This window comes from Struthio camelus, chromosome 4 (assembly GCF_040807025.1).
Source record: "Struthio camelus isolate bStrCam1 chromosome 4, bStrCam1.hap1, whole genome shotgun sequence".
NCBI classification, from domain to species: Eukaryota; Metazoa; Chordata; class Aves; order Struthioniformes; family Struthionidae; genus Struthio; species Struthio camelus.
The window spans coordinates 26,804,262-26,825,282 of record NC_090945.1 but is presented as its reverse complement, the minus strand read 5'-3'; the positions used below and the strand labels follow the sequence as shown (position 1 = coordinate 26,825,282).

The following is a 21,021-nucleotide window of genomic DNA, read 5'->3' as shown; positions in this document are numbered from 1 at the left end:
TAACAACGAAGGCAGTAGTTTTAATATGCTAGTACAGACCACTAGAAGACTTGCCCAGAAGTCACTAGGGCAGAAATAAATTGTGAGCAAGGATGAGGGGAGGGAAAGGAAGATATAAAAACTACTATTATTGCTGCTGGAAGACGACAGATTGGCAAATTCAATGTCCAAAAAAAAAAAAAACCACACACACACAAAACACCACACACCAAGATCTACCATCTTAATAAAGAAGTTTAGAAATCAGTTAACTGGCAGTTAGCGCTGCACAGATGACAGAGTGGTCCATGAGAATCAATTCTGCCAGAAGTCTGTGCTTAAACAAAGTTAAGCAGCAAAACATTCCAGAGCATCTGTCCAGTAATATGATAACCTGCTTATTCAACTTTTAAAGCAATTATCAACACTTCCACTGCAGCAAAAGGAAAAAAAAAAAACCTGGACATTCAGCCCCTGAAGATCAATTTAGGTATTTAGAATCTGTAGTACATGTATAACCTTCATGGCTTCACTCAAAAAAAGTTGTCTTACTGCGCAAGTTTCAGGTTTGAATAGAGAAAGTACAGGTCACCTACTCTCGTTCACAGAACGACCTTTATATTTTGTCCCTGCTAATCTTAATAAGAGGACAATACTGCGTTATGTACCTGTTAGTGTACCTAAGTTGGAATTATCGAAGAAATTCGTTGGATAAGTTAGTGGCAGAGGCTTTGATATGTCCTGAGTCACAATTTCCTGAGAAATAGGTTCCTTGGAGGGAGAAGGCATTTGCTCTTTAAGAGAGTATGGCACTGTTTTCCTTGGAGACCTTGGTATTGTCTCCCGAGTGGTTTCTCTTGAGGATCGTTCTTTCAGTTTTAGTGCTCTTTCTTTCCATTTTCTAAGTTCCTCTTTCAGTTGAAGCTCATTACTGAATAGGGAAAAAAGGAAGAACACATAGCAAAGAGAAAAATCTGAACTAGTTTATTCTGGTGAAGGAAAAACAAAGACAAGAACAAGTTATGTTCTCTGGCTTTTGATAAACCTATTTTTAAAGGAGTTGTTACAAAAGGAAGCAGTTTAAAGTTCAAAGCCAGACTGATAGAGATTTAGATTCACTAGATTCTTTTAGGTCTTACAGCTAGATTTAAATTAGTTACTCACTTCTATGGATTTCCCATTAAGAAACAGTTAACAGCATGCATAGGAAAATAGCAACAAAAAATATTTGACAGGCTCCTCATCAGCTTTGTGCTTACCTTAGCAGCAGGTCATTTTGTTTCTTCAGCTGCAAATTTTCTTTCTGTAGTTTAGCTTGTTCAGATTTTAAAACAAGCATTTGTGTGCTCTGCACAATCCCACTGCCACCACCACAAGTAAGGGGTATTTGGGACTGCTGAGGAGTTTTCTCTGACACCACTAGAAAATAGTTTATACAAATCTGTGTTACATGGACAGTACTTAAGACCAAATCAACCTGTACCAGATTCCTTCCTATAGTCCTATATGTAGAACCTGAGTAGATTTCAAGTGTCATCACAACAGCTATTATATAGAATATATAATATACTGAACCACTAGTATATATTACATAATTATATTATTCACATGCACGCTAGTATTCACACTGCCAGGGAGATATTAAGCAGCTTGAAAGACTCTCCATTGGGCCATTTAGAATTAAAGTAGTTACAGTTTCAATTATGTCATGATTATGGGTAGAACTAGCTATTTATAGGCGAAAATCAATCAAGGAAGAAGCGGCAACATAAGCCACAAAACTCATCAGGGCTCTTGGATAACAAACTGCATAAGCAAAATCTGAAGTTGCAGATTGAAGTTGCAGAGTTGAAGAAGGAACCTGTAATCTCTCATCACACTGCAAATTGCAAACAGCCAGAGGAATTTAAACAACAAATAATATAAAACCAAAAACCCAACAAAACAATCCCACAAACTACAGTGATTCTAATAAAGTGTGTTAGCTGCTTTTACACTCTATCTTCTATTGCATCTTCCACAGCATTCAATCCTTTTCATACCAGTTGGGGATGAAAGGCCTGCATCTTGATCTGGATTTCAACCATGCAAACTTAAAATTGAATGCATAACATGAAAGAGTCCTTTATGTTTATCTTGAATTTACCTGTAACATCTTGCTCTTGCTGTGCTCTTCTAAGTTCTTCTTTTAGTTTTCTCAACTGCTCTTCTTGGTGTTCCGCAAGAGCTTTATAATTAGCAAGTCTATATCAGGGCAAGGGGAGAAAAGAAGCTACTTAATTTTGTACAGCTTTATATTATTAAAGTTGCCAGAGAGCTAGTTAGATTTCCAAATGAGCTGTCAAAGAAGAACAAATCCAAATTATATAGGTAAAAGAAGAGAAACACCTCATCTGGTTGTCAGTTAAGACTCCAGGTGAAGTGCAGAAGAACAAAGTTGGACTAGAATTATTCTGTGTAGTTCACTGAGGGAAGGGATGCAGAGTGCTCTTATTAACTGCTTTCTCCTCACTCTCTTTAGTCAGAACAGTTAGTTGGTTTATGGCTGAACATATGTTAGTTGAAATTTATTTGCGGCTGCGTGGGGAAGGAGTGTGGTAAACAGCCTGACTCAGATGTATACAGTTTTTAATTCTTCTTTGGGATTGGGCTGGAATAAAAACCGAGGATACCTAAAAATGAACTTAGCTTCTGATTTTTTCCCCGCACCATAAGAAAACTAAGTAATAAAAGTGTAACAAGGTAGAACTTGAACTTACTTCTTATCAAAAGAGTTGGATTGTTTCATTCTCTCCATATCGTATTTTACCAACTGCATTTTAAGATGATCAATTTCTTCTTTGTACAACTCAGCACCTTTATCTAATTTTGCCTAAGTAGAAAAAGAGAAGAGAGAAGATCTACTACAAAGAAAGGATTTTTACTTATTACTAATGAATTTTGGGGCTGCTCGGTTTGTACCATTATTATGACCTATCAGATTCTGCTGTACAAGATTAGAAGCAGAAAGTTATTTTGAGTAAGAACACACCTGCATTACCAGGTAGCACCACAATATTAGTTGGCATAGCAATGACACTGACATCCAGACTCTGATGTTCTGGGTGCAACTATATTTTGGCAATTTTTATTGACTTGCTTGCAGATATAATTCTGGGCATTTTGAACTAATATGCAAATAGATTACGTAAAAAACAATCCATGCTTTAGTTTCAAAGTTTAAAATACTTGCTTCTTAGAATGTTTTAGAAATGCATCATTTTGTACAAATCGTAAGTTTAGCTTCTAATATGGTAACACGGGCCCCAAATTTTGTCTGAGTTGCAACAGTCAGCTGCGAAACTGCGCTAGAGGAGGCGAGTGCATTACTTTAAGAACACTGTACAGCGCAATAAACGTAGAGAGTGCTACATTTCTTCTACAGCCTTTTTCCTCAGGCATGCTCCCTCCCTGACGCAGCAATGGAAAATGTGAGGAGTAAAGTATTTTGCTCATACCTGGAGACTCTGCTTCTCTGTTAAGGCACTTCTGAGGCACTTCTCTGTCTCATTTAGCGTGGCCTGAAGTTGAGCGAGCTCACTTGCAGCCGTTTTCATTCTTATCTGTTCTTGTAACTTGTTTATCCTGTCATCTTTCTCTTTGACATTTTTTCCTACTTCATTTATTACATTTTCCAGCTTTTGGATTTTTAATTCCATAGCCTTTTGAGAAACAATCAGTTATGAGAAGTTATGCCAAGAATTATATCAGTACAACAGCATATGGTATCTTTGTTATTTCTAAAAATCAACACTTGCCATACAGATACTAGTGTTGTCTACCTGACTTTGTGACATCCTTTAGTACTCTGGAACACTTTTTTTTAAAGCTGCTTTGAATAAGGGTAATTGTGACACCTCAGAAAAATTTACAGGATAAGTTTATATTATCTAGTTGCCAGCTTGAGTTCTAGTTATTTCTAATCACCTCCTTAAAAGGGGATGTCCGATTCCTAGAGTTAGGGAGGTGAAGAAAAGGGGAAAAAAGGAAAAAACCCTACTCTAGTTCCTAGTCTGACATAGTGAATACTACATACCTAAAGGGAAAATCACCACTATTACAATATTGGAATCAATACTTTAGAAATGACTGGGAGCATTTCACGTGGGTTTCTAGACTGACATCTGTGTCTAGAACACAGTCAATTCAAATAATTCACGTTACAGATGAAAGAGCTTAAGACTCTCCTTTGAGCATAAGGAGCTACAAGAACTCAGGTGTGCTCCGGGCCAGCATGTTGCACGGCACAGATTTACAGTTATCATCAATCCTAATTTATTTTCTTCTCAGTTTGAAGTACCCTTACTTGGAAGTCAAGTGCTTCTTTAGAAAGAAATTTTGCACCTTTATATCTTGTTCTGCAGCCTTCAATTTGTTATTAAGTCTATAGTTTTCTTCTTCTAACAGAAGACTGGCAGAGGCACCAGGTGCCAGTTGTTCTTTAATACTGTTCAGCTCCTGAAGCAACTCTTCAGTTTTCTCTTTTCTTAGTTTCCATTCAGCATCAGCTCTTTTACAATAATCAGCAGTTTTGGCATCCAGTTCTGAAGAAAGCTGAAGAAGTACCTGAAATTAAGTAATGCCACATAAGTGACTTTAACATCATTTTTGAACCAGCCTGAAATAAGGTAAGTCAAGAAGTGAAGTAACTTGGCTTGTATTAGTGTCATATTCTTGTTTCAGCATCACATTTGAAAGTGCTTATTATCAGAAATAGAATCACTAATACTCAGAATAAAATAAAAGCTAGGTTTCACTTCCAAAGGGAGAGAGGGGGAGAAGGGCAGGGGGAAAATACACATCACAAACTTGCCAATCTTTCTGTATTAACTCAAATTCTAACATTACAGAAATGAACAAATGTAGTGGAAAGACTTCTTGAGTATGAGTAGCATAGAAAGAACATAATTATTTGGAGAAGTTATTAGTTTCACTTATCGTAGTCAATTAATACATTCTATTTAAGAAACAATATACATTAGAGTATTCTAGTAACCCACATGCCTGCCTCCACAAAACTCATCACTTGTCAGCAAATGGCAGAATTATACTACATTTTTTCTTCTTTATTTAAGGCTTTAAACTATAAAATACATGCATGAAGGAATTCTTCTGAAAAGCCTGTCAACATTGGGGAACTCTGAGGTCAAAGCTATTACTTTAGCACATGCAGCACAGCCTTTTTTTTGAAATGGGCTAAACTTAGTGGGACAGCACTGAGTCAGAACACGGAAAGGAGGAGGAAGATGTACTAGTATTGACCTGAAAGATGAAGAGGTCAAGACCTTAAACTTGGTCCTGGTTTGCTCATAGTGTATGCTGGGAATTAGGAGGACTGTTCCCAAGAACTAACCAGTTGATACTGGATTCCCTCTCATAACCTGTTTTTAAGCAGTGTTTGATAAGTTTAAAGGTATATGAAATCATCATCCTACACTTTATAGCCCAGTAGAACAACTTCCTAGTCCTTTTTCCCCAGGGGAAAAAGTGAGGGGCAGCAGGGTAAGACAAGGGAAAGAAGGTAAAGGCAGAACTACTTCTAGAAAAACTTATCTTGTGAAAGTAGAAGAGGAGCAAGACTATTGAATACAATCAAGTTTTATAGAAACTATTTTAGCCATTTTTGAAGTTGGCTTGAAGAGAATAGACAGCCTTGCGGGCACAGAACCTCAAGACAAACAAGTGATTACATCAGGCCAAAGTTCTACAAGCAAAGCTATAAAGCAATTTCCAGCAGTTCCCAGGATTCATTCTATTAAGGAAAAACAAACAAGAAGTCATCAGTTGTTTCTCAGAAAGCCTTTTAAAGGCAAATTTCCAAGTTTGGTTGCGGGGGGGGGGGAGGGGGGACACCTTTAAAACTTTCTAAATACTTCTACCTTTTAATTAAGTACAAAGATATTAAGTGCCAATAATACTTGAAAAATAAACTTATTCAGAGGTTTTGTTTGTTTGTTTTTTTTAAACCAGATAGTAGAGATATTTAAATGGCTTTCACAAACTACACTTCTGATGAAGGAAATAATGAATTTACCTTTACTTTAGGAGTCCAGAAATTAATGACTTGTAAAAGCCTTTCATTGTCTTTCTTTAATCCATCTTTAAGTTCTTCTGCATCACAGTGAGTTCCTGAACAAGCCTCCCAAAATTGCATCATTTGTTTTCTAGCACTTTCTTCATGCTGTAACTCTGCCTCTATGCAGAGAAGTTCGCTTTCCATTTCTGATACATCTTTGAGAATGTTCTTTATAAAAAAAATTAGCAGTTTGAAAACGAAGCAAGAAGGGTCAAGTTTAAACATTACTTTGGCAAATAAACACACCTAAACATATATTTTGGCCTCTTAACTGTTAAGATTTACAAGAAGTCTCTTTTAGCTTCTAGTTACTGCATTTTTGCTAAGCTGCAAGCAAGTTCACTACATTTACATTATATCCTATTGGGAAAACAAAAAGACAATCTATATTCTAGGCAGCAGGTGGTGGGTGGGTGGGTGTGCACGGGGAGGTGGATAGGGGAAGTATGTTAGTAAGAGATTATCTCACATTTTAGAGGTCACTTTAATATCAGGTAACAAGTATTTTACAAAGCAAGTAAGTAAATAGCAGTCTCGTTATTTTATAATAATAATTTCACTTTGAGTCACTTAATAAAAATGAAGGCTCTGTTCTTTAAGTTAGTAGCACAGATTAAGATATGAGTTTGGCAGGGTTTTTTTTTCTACCTGAGGTTTGAACAGTTTAAAGCAATGTCCACTGGACTGGCACATTCATACTACCCCATGCCCTGCAATATGTAGGTCTACAGATCTGATTTTGTCTGAAGTTTGCTTCAAATGCTACCTCTGCATCCAAGTGCAAACTCTGTGGCAATTCATCGATGTTTAAATCTTGAGAAGATATTTCTCTCTGGTTTGAATAAGACTTCCTGAGACACTGAATTTCAGTTTGTAGCTGATCTTGTTTTCTCTTCTCCTCAAGCAATTCCATTTCATACTTGTTAACAGTAGTATGATAGTCTCCCTTCTTCCAGCAAACACGACTGAAAAGAAACTGTTGCAAGAGCACAGGTATACGAGTGAGCATGCTTCAAAACAGTACCTTGCCTTCAGCTGAAACTCTAGATTCTATAGTTCAGTAGTTTTACTCTCCCAGTCCACAGACTCCCAAAGACGACTGTGGTTTGACTGAGAATATTAAGTTCATACGTGACACTGATATACAGCACATAAGATATTCAGCTGGGTCACCATTTCCGGAGTATGCAATTTTTTTTTTCTCCTATTGACTTCTAAAAAGGCTCCATGTATAGAGAGCCTTCCATGCACCTTGACTTCAAAAGTCAAAATGAAATACTCTTTGCTAAACTTAATCTACACCTTTCACAACTGCAGTAGAGAATATTTGCAAGAATATCACCATGCCAACTTAAAGCTTTATTCTGGCTGAGCTTGCTACTTAAATTCAAAAACTTTCTACCATAAAAGTTGAGAGGTATCTACAGATAAAAGAAAAACAGACACAAATTACAGCCTATCTGAACTTGAGATTAGTCTTTTAGGAAAGCCTGTTAAACTTGAAGCTAATGGATATTTATGAAGATGACTGACTTATGCTCTCGAGACTACGCCCAGTATTTTTATCATCAAGAAAAAACAAACAAGCAAGCCAAACCCCATGTTTCACAGTAAATAGAAGAACGGGAAAAAACACTGCTTCTGCATAAGTTAACAGGAATTTTGTCCTAATTTCTCTTATTTTTGTTATTTGAATCAATTTTTCCACTGTACTACACCTTAGGAAAGGTCTGCAAGGCCACTAGTGTACTGAACTACTAAATGGGTTTACAGAACACACACACATCTCCAAGGAGTCTTACACCACCCTGTTTTTCCTTGTAATGATATATGTGCCCAGGGGTCCATAATCTAATTTAGGGCACATAGGGAAAAAAAACCCACACACACTTACCTGCTCACTAACTAATGTTAATGAAACAACACTGCAAAGAAGCTGAACTGCAGTCAGAAATTAAGGTTAATTAACTTAAAGAGATCCAGCTTTCCAGGACTGTAAAGGGTTTAGTATCAGCTCAGTTTTCCATGAGGCATGCATTCAATAAAATCTATACTAGAGCATAAGGAATTCTAGCCTTTAACATTGAAACCTTATTAAGCAAAAGCATAAGACAAAGTAATATAAAGCTATCTACATATTCAGCATTAAGTTGGTACCTTCAGCTTGTTCAGTAAACTCTGTAGATGGCCATTTATTTTCTCATTCTCAGTTTGAAGCCTTTTGACTTGTTTAGTCTGCTCCAATGAAAGCCGAGTCAGTATCACAGCTATCAGTGCTTTCTGACTATTCAGTTCATTCTTTAGATTAAGAGACATTGCAGAGAGACACTCGTATCTCTTCCCCATGTTTGGAAATTTCTCAAGAAGCTCCTAAGCGCAAGGTAAACAAATTCATTTGGACATAATAAAGAAAAGAGAAATAAAGCGGTTTGTTTAAAGCTAAAGCTTAACACAAATCAGATTCCAGGACAGCCTCCTAAAGCATGCATTGGTTTTACAACAGAAAAGGTGTAGGACTAAGATTTCAATTTTGACTCACTGTAGAAATATGACAAAAAACACTAAGCCAGGCAAAAAGCAGAGGATTTCTTAGTTCTCCAGAAAGGCATATTTCACAAGCTCAAGTTATTTTCATGATCTAGATTTTCTGGCCACATCGAGACCTATATGCCAAGCCTGAGATCAAATTTACCTGCCTATCAACAGTTTGCCTAGTAGACTGCTGTCAGGACAGGCTCTGAGGCCACCTACTTAGTCAGTCCTTTGGGAAAAGGAAGGGATACTCTCTCTTGTTTTGGATTTCATAGTGCATTCATCTGCTAGGCAGATTGTTCCTAGCACTCTGCACCTTCTCTCTTCCTTTGACTAACAAATATTAGTCAAAATCCTTTCTAGGAAAGTGCTCACCACCTTCAACAAGGCAGATGTGACCAGGCAGTGAGCAGGCCGAGAAATGAAACAGGCATCAAGGCACTCAAACTGTAGCTCAAGCATAGCTTATTTGAAGCTACATTACACTTTTCGGAGCAAGAAAGTCAGTCTATTAGCCAATATTGCCTCCATCTTTGGTTGGCAGTCAAAAGAAGCAGGATTCACTAATTCTGCCACCCCCATAAAAACATTAGAAATTACATAGTAACTGCCTGGCATCCAGCAGGCACTAACCCAAGATGCTTAAATAAGTGGCACAAAAAAAACCATTGCAGCAGATAAGGTCAGCTTACTGATTATGAAAGCTTTTTCCTAGATCAGCTTGTGCCCTGGAGTGATAGATACATTTTCTGAACATCAAAAAGATAGACAGACATTCATACAGTAATCCGGTCTATTTTCAATATCCATACGAGCAGCTAGTCTTTTGAACACTAATGTGATGACAACATCAGTGTCATCCTATTTTGCAGGAGGCTGCCACAGGTTAGTAATACTTATTACTTATTCCCATAAATATGGAATCCCTTGTGTGCGTACACCAGCAATCACTTGGAAAGCTCGCAGCTATGACTCAGAAGGGAACACTGCAACTGAGGGTCCTTAACAACGTTGCTTATATGCATCATTATTAGCTCTCTACCACTGACATAGCACAACCAGTGTGAAAGGAGAAGAGAAGACTACAGAACAGTTTCAGCTCTCTTTACAACCTTTACTGTCAACTGAAGAAGCCGTAAGGCTTTTCTAGCAGATATCAAGTGATCCATGGTTCTGCTGCACATTTGTGCAGATTGCAGTACAGTGCTGAGCTTTATATTATTTCATACATATCCCTAAATCTTGGTTTATACTCTTGGTACGTTAGTAGTACTCACATCCTTAGTGGGGTGTGCTCAGGACAGCTAATTAACACTAAGGAGTTATAGGACTTCTCTATTTTGAGAGGAGAAAGTGCTACCTAATGTAGCCAAATTTAATGGGGGGGGGGGGGGGAAGGGGGTGAGGGGGAGAGGAGGCGAGAAACTATTTTTGTGATTTTGCAAAAATAAAGTGGTGAGGTACCACCACCACATCACCAGTTATTTTCAGCTGGACAGTAACAAAATCAAGTGAAATGTCTAAATGCAGAACTGCAATTCAAGTTCTCAGAAAAGGATGCAATGTCACTGAATATTAACAACATACCAGCCTGTCCCATGGCTTGTAGCAACATAGCAAGATGTACTAGCAGCTTTATACCTGATACACAGAAGCAGGGCTTATGATCCAGATAAATGGTATTCAGGTTTAACATCTACACTTATATAAGCAGAGAAGTAATTTACCTTAATTGTCAAGGTTCTTTCCTTTAGGCTGTCATCATACATCTGTTCTGCATTATCAGGTATATTCACTTGAACTGAAAAGTCATTCAGGTTTTTCCGTTTCAGTTGGTCCAGTGCACATTCTAGTTTTGTATTTGTTTCAAAGCACTACAACAAACGCATAAGTATTTAAATATCATGCCAGAAGATAAATAGTAATTCATAAGTTAGGTATGCAACTTGCAACACCAACCATCTCAGAAGTTTTTTGCAATTCCATCTTGAGCTGGTCCCGCTCAGATTTGATGTCCTGGAAAAGTTTCTGTAGCTCATCTTTTTCTTGATGAATTGATGAAATCTGTTCTTGAAGTTGGAAAGCATGACTAGTTCTTTCAGCCAATAACTGGTCTTTTTCACATGATACACTATTTAGTGTCTCAGTTAACTGATGGATCTACAGTTAAAGAAAAAAAAAGCAAGAGTTTTTTTTGTTTTTTTTTTCTTTTTTTAAATTCAACGTTCTAATCACTTGTGAAAAGAAATGAAAAAAAGAACGGTATTACACCTATGGAGGTCTACATCAGTCTGTTTTGGTCTTCACTAAAGCAAGAAGAAAAGAACATAAGAGTAGTCATCCCACGTCCAGATCAAAAGAAAAAAAAAATTTGAAGACTCACATAAGAGAGGCAATGTAATTTCTCCTATCTGCTCTAATGAATACCGCAATAACGCATCTGCTAACTTGAAGCAATCCATAATTACATTGCTTGTTCTAGACACAAATGAAAAGCTTGGCAGGTCAAAAGTAAAGAGGTGAAAACTGCAAATAGACAGAGGTGGGAATAGCTAGATGCAGTAGTTTGAAAGTCTCCAAAACACCAAAAATTCCAAGTCCATTTAGGTTCATACTGTCTGCACAGTACCTTTTAAAGTACATACAAAGTTACTGCTTATTAAGGTTGTATCCATATGCCCATTCTAATAGAACAGCCAACCCATTTAGTTATCATGCTGAGATAAATTAGCGATGCTTAGAAACAATAACGCAAGAGAAACTTGTACAAGAGCCTTTGTCCATGTTTCTGCTCGTTATAGCACCTACAAGAGTGATGCTCCGAGATTTAAATAGTAAGACTTGTCTTAAGCAAAAGTTTAACACGTTGGTGATAAGACATCAGAAAACAGAAGTGCAGATTAGCAAGCTGAAAACAAATATCTTACCTTGTTTGTTAGGCTGTCCTCTAGGATTTCTGACCGCTTCTGAACCTTTGACAGTTGTTCTTCCCTTTCTTCAGCTTTGTTCTTCTCATTGTTGAAGAGTTCTTGCTGTCGTTTCAATTCCTTTTCAGTTTCAAGAATCTGGAGTAAAAAAAAATAGCATAAAGGATACAAAATTAAGTTCTGAGCTAGCACGTGAATATCTTGCACACATCAGGCCACTCCATATTTGTAGGAGTCAAAATACTTGGCACTAACAAGCTGCTTTAGTTCCAGAAACTGTATTAAAATTTTGTCTTTGAGAAGGTTTTGCTTTCAGCTAAGCAAAACCTGTCACTTAGAACATCACATCAATAAACACTAAGGATTTGTGAAAGAATTACACAAAGTGCTCTACAAACATACTTGGACTTGTTTTCTGCAATCCCTATTCCATGGAGGAGTAACAGAGCATAAGTGATTTGAGTAGGGTTTCCACAGTGATTTCTAGATGCTTTTCAATCTGAAACAATTAATTCAATTGTTGTTAGAGTACTTTTAAAGTATCTTTGACAAAGGAATACCAGCTCTGTAATAACTTAAATTATAACTAAAAATCAATTAAATAAATTAATCAAATCCTGTGATTTTTAGGTGAAGCTGAAGTTTCACAGCAAGAAAACATACTCAAAAATAGGTGGATTGGACCATTCAAAAGACATTGGTAGCAAGAGTAAGCTAGGCTATCTCCTATGATAGGAGGTAGGCTCCTCCTATCAGACTTTAAAAATCAACTAAAAAAAAAAAACTAGATCGTTGAAATGATTACCAAATACCTGAATAAGGGCTGCTGCTCAATGGACACTACCTGACCATTTCAGTAAGCAGTCATAAAACTGAGCTTGCTGTTATTAAGATGTGTCTCGTCCAGAAGAGAAATAAAGAATGCCTAGAAAGCTTGCCTGTTTCAGCTTGGGAACTCAACTGCTAAACATACCATCTCATCAGGTTCATAAAAAAAAAAAAAAAAAGCCTGTTATCTATTTTGGTAGTTAAACCTATATGCTGTCCTATTCCTCATTTAAAAAAACCTAGATAAAGCAGCCTCAGATAAGATTCTAAAAGACAATTTATGTAGTTTTACATATACAGTTCCACAAGACAATAAAGTATATTGATATTCTTCAGTTAGTGTTATACACCCAGAAAGATACTATTAAAAACAGCTTCAATAATTAACCATCATCTTCTCTCCCTCATATTCACAGCTGTTATACTTTTACTAAAGATAAAGCACCTTCTCAACACTTTCATGTAGGTTGACCTCCAGTTTGTCCTTCTCCGCCCGAATGCCTTCCAGCATTTCCTGGAGCTGGTCTCTCTCCAGTGCTAACAAATAACTCTGTTTCTCCAGCTGTTGAAATTTACTGCTTTCACTTTTAGTCTTTTCTTTCAGTTCATCCAGCAGCTGGTGTCTTTCCTTAGTTACCAAGTTTAATTCTTCATTCAGCTTGTCCATCTACATAAAAAAAGACAAAATGAACACAACTATTAGCAATAATTCCTCTTCATTCAGGAGAAACCTGTTGCTAACACATATCACCATGACATCATCTATTTGAACAGTAGAACCAGTGCAAATCACAGGTTATCTAAGTTGGTTTTAAGAGTTGTTGTTTCACTGTACTTGCTTTTTCTTTCAGCTCATCTATTTCTTTAGTTAGTTTTCCTTCCGTGTTTTGCAATTTCTCTTCTCTTTCCGCTAGCATGTTCTTCTGGAGATCAGCTTGTTCTTTCTGATACTTTAGATCTTCCTGCAGATTTTCCATTTCTGTCAGAGTTTTCATGGACTGCAAAACAAAGTGTTACAAGGATGATTATTCAGTATAAGTTTCACTTATCAGGAGTTAAGTATTATGGTAAGCAAACACATTAAAGTTTCTAGGGCAGAATTATCAGGATAATCAGTCTTTTACTAATAAAAAAAATTCTCGCTTGTCATTTCCCTCTATCTAATTTAAGCACTGCAAAGGAGATTTAGTCTTCCTTTTTTATTTTACTGGTGAAGACTAAAATTTTTGAAGACTAAACTAGAAACTAGGCCCCCTGCCCAACCAAACGACACATAGTGGGGGGAAATAAAACTAGCTATCCATACTCACACTGAAGGCAAAGAGTTGCAGGAGGGGAGACATGAGAGGAACAGATGATCTGGATGGATGTATTCACAAAAAACCCTACAAGGGATCCTTACTCTTGCAGCAACTGTCATGAATGACAGGAATAACTTGTCTAAATTAATTGTCTATAATGGAGGTCTACATCTAAAATGAAAGATTAATGCAATGACGAAAGTTTGATAATCTTGGGTTTGCTGATTTTAATTTTTAAATTATGAATGTGTACAGAAAAACTAAGAGATTAGTGGTTCCATCTAAGATTAACTAAGTTTGCATGAAAGCTTTTCTCTTGCAAGATTTTTGCAAACCTTCCTTTTAACTTTGGAAACTAACAGTCTGATTTCTGTTAATCACATATCCGGTCAAGTTTGTCTGAAATACAGTGTCAATACAAGCATGCTTTCCAGACAAATATTTAGAATAATGGAAGTTGTAACATCGCCCTGAAAATAAAGCATCACATAGGAAATGGATATGTTATCACATTTCTCCTTTCCGGGTTATCTTTCTCCTCATCAAGCTCATTGTGGACTGAAGTGGTAGGAGACTTAAGCCGCTAGATATCAGTAAGTCTAGGCTACCTCTAACCATTCAGTGCTAAATGCAAAGTCACTGTATATGAAAAATAGAAACTTGGGGAATGCTTGTCCAGTAGGTGGCAGACAGCTGTCTAAACCCAGAATGGCAGAGCGAGAACCAGCGATTCCAAGAACCCAAACCAGCTAAGAACAGATGAGGGGAGAGGAGGAGATACTGAACAGAAGGTTTCATGACTGGAACACAAACATTCAGAATAGCATAACCTGCCTCTAAAGCATGAACGTTTCAGAGGTTTGATACATACTCTCTCTTTGGTTTCGCGAAAGTTGGCCTCTAACTGATCTCTTTCTATTTTAGAGGTCTCTACCATTTGCTGAAGCTCATCTCTCTCTTGATTAAGTAAAGCGATTTTCTCAAGCTGCTGATAGATATGCTCATTCATCGTTTGTTCAATTTGTTCTTTTTCTGCCAGTAGCTTGCCATATTCAGAAGAGACACGAGTCAGGTTTTCAGTTACTTCTGTGAGCTGAAAGAACAAACAAGGACTAGCGTTAATATTGCTAGTTATCTACAGCGTAAGTAGAAGTAATTTCATGATTTGGAGAAAATGGTAACATCTAATTTATTATGTTTCATTGTCCCCATAATGAGGTTTTGGCATGAGAAAGTCTTACTGGATCATATTTCACAAGCACTGTCTATGCCTATGGATCATTATAATTTCCATCATTATATTAACAGAAAACATCTCCATTTGTTTAATGTTATAATAAGCCAAGAAGGACATGACAAGTTTGCTAAAGTTTAATCAAATTCCAGTGCTTTGTCTCATTGGTATAGGCATTCGTTCACGTAAAAGACTACAGCCCATTATAAACCCATAGAAATAGGCAAACAGGCTTCATTCTGAGAAGTGTTAATGTTCTAAAGGCCACAATAATTTTGCACACCTAAATAATAAGTAGCCGCCACAGACAAATTTATAATTTGCAATAGTGCAGCAAAGTGTGAGCCAAATTGTCTTTTAGTTGCTAGACTATTTTCAGAGTCACACAGCTGAAAAAAGACAACATACTCTTAGAATCATGTAACATTTTAAAAGTTCAAAACTGGCAAAATATATACATTGAGGTAGTCATGTTAAATAATATTTCAACCTTCAGCACTAAGGCATGTTTAGTTATAAATGAGTAAGGCTTATAGCTTGCAGTTGTGATTCAAATTGCAGTTTGATCATCTTTTCACTGCCTTTATATTTTTATGCCATTCTTCTGGAAAGCAGTCGGGGAAAAAAAAGAAGGGAAAACCTTTTTAATTTTCATTACTACTACTACATTTTTACTGAACCCTTGTACATTGAAATCTGCACAGGACATGCATTGCCAGTCTTAACAGAACTTCTGCTTTGCTTGACAAAGCTACATCTAACCTGCTGCTTCAGTTCATCAGTTGTTTGCCTCGATGCCTCTTGCACTACCAGGAGTTGACTTTCTTTCTCTGAAAGACTTCCTTTCAGCTCTGCAATAGTCTCTTGATGTTGCTTGAGAGAGTTATGAGCACATCTCAGCTCTTCCTGCATCTCTGAATTCTTTGGACACAAAACAGTTGAAGTACATTAAGCCTACGTAACGCTCAAAGTCTTGGGAGAGGAGTTTTCTAAAAGATGTTGTCCTAAAGGAATCAGACTATTTTTCTCACCATGCTTATCGTCTCCTGTATGCTTTCTCTGAGCTGGTCTCTCTCATTTTGGAGATTCTCCAGTTGTATTTTAAGATTATCGTCTCCTCCTGTTACAGTGCTTACATCCTGACAATCATGCAATTTTGGAATAAAATCTATTCTCCCCGTCTTTTCAGATTCCCTTTGGGATTCACTGGTCTTCATTTCCTCCATTGCACACAATTTCTCTCGTGCCTGGCTCAGCTCTTCTCTCAAGCCGAGTAATTCTTGCTCGAGAGTTTTTTCTTGAAGCTGGGGAATCTATTTTAGACAAAAACAATAAACAACACATTTGGGCAGACCTTTTAAAAAGGTTGACTATGTAGGACAGATAAAAGTGGTGTTTTGAAGAGATTTGCATTTTATTCAGAGTAATAAGATCCAACTGAATCCAATATATAACTAAGCTTCTTGAACTACAAGACATAAAAGCAAAACTTCAAGTGAAGGTTTCTCAAGTAATCAGAATTACCAGAATTAAAACTCTTTTGCCTATGCTATAAGGCTGGGGGGGGGGGGGGTCATGATATACATACACCCTAATCAGCATCTCCAGTTATAGAAAGCCTTGGCTGTAGAGTCCCCTAACAAATGCTTTCAATAAAACAGTTATATACCTTGAAAAGCAGGAAAAAAAAAAACGCCTAAACTTCCATTAACTAGTGTTGAGAGAACTGTCTCTCTATGCAGATCAACTCAGAACACTGCTATCCTGTATGAAGGTAAAATTATATTTACAGTGGAAGTGTGCAATTAGTTGTCCATATACAACTACCATAACAGTGGAGTAACCTTTCAAGTCAACAATAATATTGGTATTTAATGGTCTTTGCCCAGGTAGTAGGACCCTTTTTGCCAGTTTGGCAAATTAATTTAATCTTTCATTTGAAGAATGAAAACAAGTATCTCTTCCATTACATCCTTAATATACTAAATTACCAAAGAGTCTTCCTTGTAATCTTTCTTTTTCATATATAAGCTGTCCAGTTTGTTCTGCAACGAATTGTTTTCTTGGGTTAGGAAAAATATTCGTTCCTTTAGCACCTCAAGTTGATCTCTTTCCTCATGCTTTTTAGTAATTTCTGATTTTTCTTCAGCAAGCTGGTCCCTCTCTGACGTGATGGTTTTTATTTCTTCAGTCATCTGTGATAACTACAAAGACAAAATACGCAAAGATAGCATTTCCATCAATTAAAACCAGAATTAAAAAGAAGTTCTATTTGATTCACCCTTCTATTTTTTTTTTTTTAAATAAACCCCTCTATTCCCAAATTTAGAGACTTAGTCTTTCATTTACTGTCCATTTGCCTTTAAACTAATCTTTTAGCAGTCTTCTGCTATGCTCTCCAGATTTCTACCTAGAAAAACATTCCAGCTTGTTCCTCTCAGATTAAGAGGCATCTCAGGTTATTTTTGTATATACGCTCCAAAACATACAAATGCTGAACAGACCACATTGGCTTACTGGCTCTGCCAGCTGATATACTTTAAGCAAAAACACCATCTCATATGCTACGGTTTCTCCTTTAAGAGAAGCTCCAACTACTGAAGCAGTTGCGTAACGTACAACATTCTCAGCAACCCTTGCCAACTGTTATACAGAAGCACAGAGACACCGAATCAGCTTTCTGCTGTATGACAGGAATTCCGCTGCCATTTACAGCTACATGTACTTGACTTCTCACTGGGACCAAGAATTAAAAGTCACTAGCCTCATTGCTTCCTCAAGGCAAACCTCACCTCTTCTTCCATTTGTCATCCAATACCACCATCCAAACAGTCAGCCATGGAACACACTACATAAGCCGAGGTTTATTACAGCAGATGTGACAGCCCACAACTCTACAGAAAGAGTCAAATTATCAGCTGGTAAAGACTTGGATTAGATGGTACTATTGTCTTGTCCACTTTCTACCGAAGACTTAGAAGTCTACTAAGGACAAACTGAAGAGACTGCAAGGCAATCAGCTAGGGGAAACAGAGTCTGTTTCCCCAGTACTGTGGGGAACACATCAGGACTAAATCACTCCGATCTACAAGTTTGCTGACCCTTTCAAGGAACTTCAAGGCACTATGTTTCAACTTCGAAAGTTTCCAACATCTTACCTGCGTTTCTAGGTCACGAATAGTTTTCCCTAGCACCTCTTCAACATTCAGAATTTGAGATTCTTTCTCAGAAATACTTTTCTCTAACTTCTTAATAATGTCCTGGGATTGCTTGAGAGAACTCTGTGTATTTCTCAGTTCTTCATGTGCCAGAATGTTCTTTAGAATAAGAAATAATACAACACAAAAAAAAAGCACAAGTTTGGCCACATTAGTGAGTAACCTTTGATTTAAAAAAAAAAAAAAAAAAAAAAACAAGCAAACACACACCCAAAACACTCCCCTCCCTATATCTTTCAGTATAATTTATAAATATTCTTATAATACTCTCCTTGAAAACTTATGGTCTGTTTTGATTAAGGTAGAATTCCTACCATTGAAACAGTCTCCTTTATGTCTTCTCTCAGTTGGTCTGTCTCTGCTCGGAGAGTCTCTTCTTTTTGCTTCAGGCAATCCCTCTCCTGGGTGAGGCTCTCTATTTCTTCCTGACATCCACTGAGCTGCTGAAGAACTGCCTGAATCTCTAAATCCTTGGCTTCCAATCCAGACTCAGTAATCTTTCCTTGCTCTTTCAATTGCTCGATTTCATTTAACCTCTGCTGAGTCCAAATAAGATCTTCTCTTACTCCAAGAAGTTGCTTGTGCTCTGCTGTCTTTTCTTCCAATTCTTTCATTTTGCTAGAAAGCTTTAGTTTGAAAATGAAAACATCAAAACACTTTCATCATAATAGTGGAAGACGCATAATACATAACTTTCTTGCAGAGTCTTCTATTTGTTGAAAGCTAACATCCTTTCACCGTCTTCAAACAACAGAAGAAAAGTTTCATTCTGCTTCCCCCCCTCCCACCAAGTCTTCATTTATATTCTTGCCCACGTTAATTAAGCATTTATTTGTGGAACCTTTTGGTGGCTTTTCCTTAGTAGTAAAAGCCTTAGCAAAACATGTAACAATGCAGTTACGTGCACAGAACAGCAGTTTAGTTTTAGAGTCTATCCAATCCATAGCTAGAATGATAGCCATGTCACTGCCAAAAGGCTTTTCAAAAATTTATGCATTTTTAGTTCCCTTTTCCTTTTGCATTGCCAGCTTATGCAGTGATTCTCCTTAGTTTAAAAGATCTTTTGTTCTATTTTGTCTCTTTTAAAGCCCAGAGGAGAATTCTGGGATAGTTAGACTCCAGTTCTGCCATGAGAAAAATGGGTCTCTGACTTCAGTGAGAGTAGGTCACAGCAGCATATTTATTTGCATAAAAAAAAAAGAGAAGTTAAAAATTGAAAGAGAGTTAAGACTAAATATAGAAGAGAACATGCAACCTAGAATAACAGATAAGTAGGTTTGTCTTTGAAGAAAGACTGTTAAACTGCGTAATCCTGTGACTTTATTATACTTCTGGCATAGGATAAGTGATATCCACTAACAGAGGAATCCTGATGACAAAGTTATTTGTACATTTAAGCCCACTTCCCTAAACGATCTTTCACTATGAATAAATTGACCTATATCCTATACATCTAAAGGAGGAAGACAATGAAACTGACCTCTAATTTCACATCATCCAAAGTTGTTTTAGACTCTTGTGCTTCCTTAGACAGAAATTCTATTTGGAGCTTCATTTGTTCATTGTCTTCTGATGCAGCTACAAGGTTTTGCTCTAGTTCTTCATGGAGCTGCTTAAGCGCTACATATTCCTGATCAGATTTTATATACTTAAGTTGTGCACTTGCTAGCTCTTCTTCTGATTTTTTAGATTCTTCAGTCATATGTTTGAGTTTAACTTCCTTATCAGCTATTTCAGAAAGCAGCTTTTCTCTTTCCAGTTTTAATAAGCATAGCTCCTCAGATTTTTCAAGAATCTGCCAATAGAAGAACAACACGAACGGCATTTTCTAAGTCTATTAGAAGTATTCATAGCTGTATGATAATAGGTTCATATGCAGACATAGGAGACGGAGCAATGTACTCTTCTGACAGACTTGTTATTTCCCTGTACTCTATGTATTGTAGACCTTCCTCCAACACCACAGAAATCAGAACCCCCCCCTTCAAAAAGATGGATTAAAGACAAACCCCAATGGATCCCAAACCTTCAGACCTCTTAGATGTTCTTTAGATAGCTCCTTTTGGTATGTTTGAACCAGGACTGAACTGATACTATTAGATAAAACTTCTAACCTGATTAAATATTTAGACATACCTATAAAAGCTATATCATGAACAAAATAAAGTTGTTAACATTTAACATGTAAACAATAAAGTTGAGTTATTTATTGAAAGAACATTGAAAAGTTTTGAAATTTATTTTGCTAAACATTCACAATCAAATTTCTATAAAGATTAGTTGCCCTGGATGATTTTAAGTGCACAGGAAAATATAAGGTTTTTTTGTTTACCTCTTTCTGCTGTAACTCAACTGTATTTGACAGAGACTGCAATTCTGACAACTCATTTACTTGTTTTTGTAGACTTGTGTTCTCTTCCAGTACTTTTTCTAGTTCTGTTTTTAAATCATCCGCCTTTTTTTCCAGCTCCACAAGAGAGCACAAACCTAGAGAATCAGTAATTTTAGATTAATAAGAAACAGAGAAGAAAAGTAGATCTTAAATTAAGTAGAAGATGTATTTTAATATGACACTCAGGTGCATTATAAGTCCAGAATAGTGTATCTTATAATGGTCAACAATTAAAAGCTGAAACGCTCAGTTTAAGTTTAGTCATCAGTTATTTGGTTGAAATCCTGCTGATTTTAATTTCTCCCTGACAACTTTACCCTCTCGGTATGAAATAAGAACCATTTTCTTAACCTGCTTCAATTTAGGCAATGCTAGAGAAGTTACATGCCAGCAGTACCACAGATTTCAAGTTTGTTTTTTTTTTTTCCTTTTTCTTTTTTTTTTTTTAAATGAAATCTTAAAAATATTTGGGCAAACAAGAGCTGCCCACCCACC

General features: G+C 36.8%; 1 protein-coding gene across 1 annotated transcript in view; it reads right to left on the bottom strand.

The window, feature by feature from the left end:
- CENPE (centromere protein E) overlaps window positions 1–21,021 on the bottom strand; it is a 39,368-nt gene that overhangs the window by 1,181 nt on the left and 17,166 nt on the right. Inside the window, exons 22-43 of the mRNA XM_068941985.1 lie at window positions 20,467–20,621; window positions 19,615–19,929; window positions 18,449–18,760; window positions 18,075–18,233; window positions 16,908–17,120; window positions 15,948–16,229; window positions 15,679–15,837; window positions 14,554–14,775; window positions 13,221–13,379; window positions 12,827–13,048; window positions 11,554–11,691; window positions 10,586–10,786; window positions 10,354–10,500; window positions 8,252–8,464; window positions 6,861–7,070; window positions 6,053–6,262; window positions 4,363–4,584; window positions 3,477–3,680; window positions 2,739–2,851; window positions 2,126–2,223; window positions 1,239–1,398; window positions 648–910 (exon numbers count right to left, since the gene is read on the bottom strand). Of these exons, the coding sequence (XP_068798086.1) occupies window positions 648–910; window positions 1,239–1,398; window positions 2,126–2,223; window positions 2,739–2,851; window positions 3,477–3,680; window positions 4,363–4,584; window positions 6,053–6,262; window positions 6,861–7,070; window positions 8,252–8,464; window positions 10,354–10,500; window positions 10,586–10,786; window positions 11,554–11,691; window positions 12,827–13,048; window positions 13,221–13,379; window positions 14,554–14,775; window positions 15,679–15,837; window positions 15,948–16,229; window positions 16,908–17,120; window positions 18,075–18,233; window positions 18,449–18,760; window positions 19,615–19,929; window positions 20,467–20,621 (4,377 nt within the window). The remainder of the gene's footprint in view (window positions 1–647; window positions 911–1,238; window positions 1,399–2,125; window positions 2,224–2,738; window positions 2,852–3,476; window positions 3,681–4,362; window positions 4,585–6,052; window positions 6,263–6,860; window positions 7,071–8,251; window positions 8,465–10,353; window positions 10,501–10,585; window positions 10,787–11,553; window positions 11,692–12,826; window positions 13,049–13,220; window positions 13,380–14,553; window positions 14,776–15,678; window positions 15,838–15,947; window positions 16,230–16,907; window positions 17,121–18,074; window positions 18,234–18,448; window positions 18,761–19,614; window positions 19,930–20,466; window positions 20,622–21,021) is intronic.